Raw genomic sequence first — 6,000 nt, 5'->3', positions numbered from 1 at the left:
TATATATATATATATATATATATATATATAATCCACTTCCTTTTTTCCATTACATATTACACAAGCACAATCGTTTGAGTGAATAAGAAATTTGGATGGTTATAATTGAAATTGTCATCAACTCATCAATAGTATAAGAATATATAAATAGTGATGTACAAAAAGTATTTTCCTTCGAAACATTCATGATCTTATTTTAATAAATGCCAACTGAAAAGGAGAAGTTAGACCCACTTAGCAGTGTTTAGGCTGGAAATCTATGACCAACCCACCCAAGTAAAGCAGTCACCAACCCCAACTACTAAGAAAACTTCTTCAAGTTTTTTAAAAGGGTCCAATTAATTGATTTCTGGGTTGTGTTTTTTACTTTTTATTTTTTATTTTTTTTTATTTTTTTTAAAGTTTGTTCTTGATGAGCTAAAAAACAGCTGGTTCTATCTTGCAACATGATATATATTTAATGACCCATGTTAGCTTCGTGAACTTGAGATTGACGTTGTTCTTCATGACCTCTAATTCTTCAACATCTTTGTTTATTGAATGCATAACCTAACAGAACATAAAACGAAGTCTATATTCTTCTATTTGTAGATTATATTGAACCTGTATGATGAATCATGTTTAGTTTGATTTTGTTAACTTTTGTACTATGCGTTTGTTTGTGCGGCATTTTCAGGAGGAAAAAAAAATGAGAAATTGGACCGTTGAAGCACAAGTCAAGCCGCAACTTTTGACTGATTGTCTCTAACGTGGGTCCCACCTGCGCTTCAACGGTCAAATTTTTTTTATTAATTTCCTTCAAAATGTGGCACAAACAGGGGCTATATATTATTACTCAAGTGTACTTAATAAACATATCATCAATGTATGTAGAAAGTTCTCGTAGATAATCATATACGCTCAAAATAAGCAAAATGTGTAGCTATAAATGTAGAGAGTTTGACCATAAATGATCTCTTAGCCAACCACAAAGCAAGTGAAAGATTCATTAATCTGAGTAATGTTAATTTGCCATTTTGTGGGGTGCAACGAGTTGCAGTCTGTAATTCAAACTAATAATGGATTTTTGGGATTAACTAACACTTACGGGATCATGACACTTTGTCAAGATTATTATAGCACGTGTGTTGCATAGGGCATAAGTCATAAGGGACATGATAGTATAACGTTATGCTTACTTTTCTCTGACTTATCACTAATAATATGTTAAAGGTTCTAAACTTTGGGATGACAACTAAATATGATTGTTATTTCCAACAAGAGCTATACTGAAGAGTTAGTTTTGGCTAGCAAAAAATCAAAGTTTGAGTAGTGTGATCTAAAATTCTTGAAAAATTAACTTTTCATGGTTATATCGATAATAAATGACAAAAGGATAACATAGGTGCTCTTTCCCAAGAACACATGTAAAATGAGAAGGTTTGACACCTCGATGTCAATTATTCTTCACCTAAGGCTATAGTTCTAAGGGTTGGGCTATTGCTTATTAAAGCAGTACGTAAGCTGGGTTCAAAATATCGCAAGACAATTTAGTCCATATCTAGTGTGAGCATTAAAATATTGACAGGATCTTTTCCTTAGGATGAGAGGAGGTCATTCCCTTGACCCTGTAAAAATGAGAATTTGACTCCACAAGGAATTGAACTAAAAATTGTCGAATTGGTCTATTGCTTACTTGTATCGATTGAAGTCTTCCCAAAAATGGAAATATGAACTATAAACTAAGACAAAAGCACCGAAAGAAACAATAGATTTTGTATTAATATTCTATTCACGAATAATTTACACAATAACATCATTGATTAAGGACTTTTAATAAATGGATTAACGTTTCTAATCTATCCAAATTTCACAACTAATTAAAATTTGGTGCAACTGTTTTTGGACAAATGGACAATGCTATATAAGAAAAAAAAAACATTTTAGTTGAATACAAACAAGTTAAATAATCATAATTCATTTCAATTTAAGTAATAAAACATTATGAGGGCTGTGATTTCTTAAATTCAAAATCACGGTTTCCATATTACAAAATATAATCACCCCCACCTACAAAAGAGAAAAAAAAAAAAAGAAAAAAAAAAGAATTATAATATTTTTTTCAAGAATTAATGGTGGCAATTCTTGGAACCTCAGTAGGGAAATCATTAATTTCATCCATCCATGGATTCTTCTCCTTGGCTGGATTAATACTCCTCAGTGCTTTCCACACAGCACTGTTACATTTAAAACCTGATCCAAAGGCAATTTGCCATGTTTTGTCACCCTTTTTAATCCTTCCTTTAGCCTCAGAATAGGCCAATTCATACCACAATGAACTGCTAGAAGTGTTACCAAATCTATAAAGTGTCATTCTTGATGGCTCCATATGCCATTCTGTAAGCTCGAGATTCTTCTCGAGTTCGTCCAACACCGCTCTTCCTCCAGCGTGAATGCAGAAATGCTCGAACGCGAGCTTAAAATCTGGTATATACGGCTTAATTTTCATCTTGAAAACCTTTTTTGCCACAAGAGTAAAAAAGAACAATAATTGTTCAGACATGGGTAGGACTAATGGCCCTAAAGTTGTGATATTTGTTTTCAAGGCCTCTCCAGCAACAGCCATTAGGTCTTTTGACAATGCTACGCCAATTTTTTTCGATTCGTCTTCTTCTTGAAACACACAACCATAACTCTTATCATCAGCTCCTTTGTGGGTACGAACTGTGTGCGTTAGTTGGTATTTTGCTCTTCTACGATCTGATGACTTGTTCGATAGTAGGATCGCTGCTCCTCCCATCCGGAAAATGCAATTCGAGACAAGCATTGATCGGTTGTTGCCCCAGTACCAATTCAAGGTTATGTTCTCCATGCTCACTACCAGAGCATAGGAATTGGGATTCACCTGTTACAATATACATGAAGAGTAAGTCCAAGTCTTAAAGCTACATATGAACTGAACAAATTGGTGAAAAATAGTTCACCTAGCTGACCCCAAATTTATCGAGAATAAGACTTAGGGTCCATTTAATAGGGCTTTTGAAAAACCAAAAGCTACTTTTAACATTAAGAAGTTACTTTTAGATATGTTTGGATACTTTTGCAGAAGTGCTTGGTTTGATTAGAAGTAGCTTCATGAAGAAGCTCTTCTACGAAAAACAGAAGCATTAGCAGAATCTATTCCAAATAGGCCTTTAGGGTGTTGTATTTGACTGGCCGGCAATTCAGATGTAAAGAATGAAGAAGTAATAAACCTGTAAAAGTTGTTTCGCAAGATCGATCGATATTAGTCCAGCACTGCATCCCATACCACCAAGATTATAACTCAAAATATTTCCCCTAAGCTTGTAATGGTTCACAATCATAGCAGAAAGTGATGGTGTTGGATTAAACAAACTACAATTCACCACAAGAATCCCAATATCCTTAGCCTTAATCCTGGTTTTCGCCAACAAATCATCAATTGCACCAAACATAACCATCTCAGCCTCCTTCCTTGCCTCAGCCATACAAGGATTAGCTGGGACTCGCAGAAGGGCTTCGGGGAAGTACGTCTTTTGCCCCAAACCTGACCTCTCCAAGATTTTCTTCTGAAAGGCCAAATTTTCGTCAGTAAATGTCCCTGCAATTTTTGATCTCTCCACGAACACTTCTTTACTGCACACAGCCTCGGGTTTCGGCTTGTAACATGCGAAATCAACTAAGTAAACCTTCCTAGGCCTAGTCATAAAATAAAGTGTCCCCAAGAACACCATAAGAGCAGAACATAAAATCACAGAAACAAGATTGAATTTCAATTGGTTCCATAAAAGGACCAAATCTTCCACTGAAACAGTAGAAAGATGAACTGAAACAGCCCCTAAAAGTGGAATTAAAAATAAGTACATAGCATTTGAGAATAAGTAATAAATACCAAGTTTCACATATTTCAGCCTAACAGATAGAAGAAAGTTGGGGAGATTATTCCCTCTTTCAACAGATATTTTTCGCGGTTCAGGATTAATCAAATCCTCATTCCCCATTGATGATCAACAAAACAAAACAAAACCCACAAATCAAAATTGCAGAAAGAAAGTAAAAAAGAAAAGATTTTAATGATCGAAGTTTTTGCAGTAAATGAGAAATGGAAAAGGCTAAGAATTTATAGAAAGAATTGAGTGTGTGTAGTGTGTGAAAACCGAAAAGGAGGTTGGGTAGGTTAGGATAGGGGGTTGCAACTACTACCAACAGACTTTTAATTGTAAGCCCGCCGTGGCGTTGCATTTAATATGCCAGACATGAAAATAGCAGGATTTCGTGTACAGCTATTTATTTGTTTATATATGAGAATTTTTTACCTAAGTTTACCTGATTAATTTCTGTTTTGCCATTCTTGGACTTGGTGGAGATAATAATATATACACGTGTCAAAATGGGCGTTCTTGTGTTTTGATTTATGTTGAACGCCAACTTTGACTTTTCCAACGTTGATAAGGAAAAAATGTTTTATGTTAATTTCTAATGCCTCCACGTTCGTAACTTCTCAAGAATTTAGTATTTAGATCTCAATGGGGGTGGAATCATGAAAATAGAAAACCTTCTCCTTTTTATTATTATTACTATTATTATTTTTTTGAAAAATTAGTATATATTAGGAATGAGAACCACATTTTGATGGGTATTTTGTTTTATACATGATTTAATCTTCTTTACTTTTTTTTTTTTTTTAAATGTACAATAAGTATTTTCTAACATACTAGACAAACTTTTGCATTTGGACCTTCATTCGCCTGCTTTCTTAAACTAACTTTTATGAAATCACGATAGCATTAAAATAATTTTTCGTAGAAGTTTATATAGTCTCTATTTCACGTAGCTAAAATCAGATAGATGAAATGCGTAATTGAAAAGTTAATACAAGTTATAGCGTGTTGTTACTTTTTTTCTTTTTTGACTTTTAACTTACATTTAATCAAATTTTTAAGCCACGCCAAACAAAGGCATATTTTTGGTGGCACATAGTTGAGTTTTTGGGATGGTTTGTTTTTTATCTTTATTTCGAGTACACTCGTATTAGGGGAAAATGTCTGAAGGATACCCCTACTTCACTTCACCCTAGAGTGAATATTTTTAGTACTTTGTACAAACCATGTTATAAATATGTGATTTGAGCTATGACAATCACCATCCCAAGTTGGCATGAAGTGTGTATTCCAAAAGACAACTTTAAATTTAGACATTTGTAGTTGAAAGTCACTTTCTTAGCTTGTGCAATAATAATAATAATAATAATAATAATAATAATAATAATAATAATAATAATAATGTAACCATTTCCTACAACATTACTCTTGTAAAAATCATTTATTATTTTCCCAAAAACAATTATAGAAATTAAAATATATAATAACTCTTTTATTCATTTCTCCGCTCTTGTAAAATGAATGCAAAGCACCTCGCCCCGTGAAAAAAAAAAATGTCGTTTGTGTTTTTATTTTCTCCTAGGTTCTTTGCTCCTATTATTTCATGGTTCAAAATTTTAGAATAATGACGCTTTAGTTGGGGTGACATTTGTTGTGATGTTGATTAAAAAACAGAGACGTGTAATAATATCTATCAATTGTCTTATTCAGTGCTTCATATTAAACATATAATTAAATATCATAACTATACTTTTGTTGCTCAAAATCAAAATTTAAGCACAATTTTTAGGAGGCAGCACGTGGCAAAATATCCTCTTTGTTGTCCTGTTTACTTATTTACGTCTTTTTTTCTAAGTTTTCTAATAAAATTTAAATCTAAAATTATAAAATATAATAAAAACAAAGGTATGAGATTCCCTAGTTAGGGAAGGGCCGGAGCGAGGATTTTTGCCATGCCCAACACAAAGGGAATTTTTTAATGTTTTAAAGAAAATTATTAAGAGGAAAAACTAAGAAAGATTGCAACTTTTGACCAATCGTGTCGAGCTTCTATCAAAAGAGATCAAAGTAAAATCGATTCAAACTAAGTTTAGATGTGTTCACTCTACCAAAAGATTAT

The 6,000-nt window shown here is 33.0% G+C and overlaps 1 protein-coding gene across 1 annotated transcript; it reads right to left on the bottom strand.

Moving 5' to 3' along the window:
• Positions 1-1,946: 1,946 nt before the first annotated feature.
• Positions 1,947-4,138, bottom strand: LOC111383577 (3-ketoacyl-CoA synthase 11-like). The gene is made up of 2 exons (XM_023007691.1): positions 3,234-4,138; positions 1,947-2,884 (listed from the first exon to the last, which is right to left on the bottom strand). The coding sequence occupies exons 1-2, from the start codon at positions 3,999-4,001 to the stop codon at positions 2,102-2,104; spliced, it is 1,551 nt and encodes a 516-aa protein (XP_022863459.1). The 5' UTR covers positions 4,002-4,138; the 3' UTR covers positions 1,947-2,101.
• Positions 4,139-6,000: the final 1,862 nt, after the last annotated feature.

This window comes from Olea europaea, unplaced genomic scaffold, assembly GCF_002742605.1.
Source record: "Olea europaea var. sylvestris unplaced genomic scaffold, O_europaea_v1 scaffold272, whole genome shotgun sequence".
NCBI classification, from domain to species: Eukaryota; Viridiplantae; Streptophyta; class Magnoliopsida; order Lamiales; family Oleaceae; genus Olea; species Olea europaea.
The sequence above is the reverse complement of the archived record's forward strand: the minus strand, read 5'-3'. Positions and strand labels throughout refer to the sequence as shown.

Coding starts and splice junctions, on each gene's coding strand:
- LOC111383577 (XM_023007691.1), bottom strand. CDS start 4,001: ATGGGGAATGAGGATTTGATTAATCCTGAACCGCGAAAAATATCTGTT. Junction 2,885..3,233: donor TTGCGAAACAACTTTTACAG/GTTTATTACTTC, acceptor ATATTGTAACAG/GTGAATCCCAATTCCTATGC.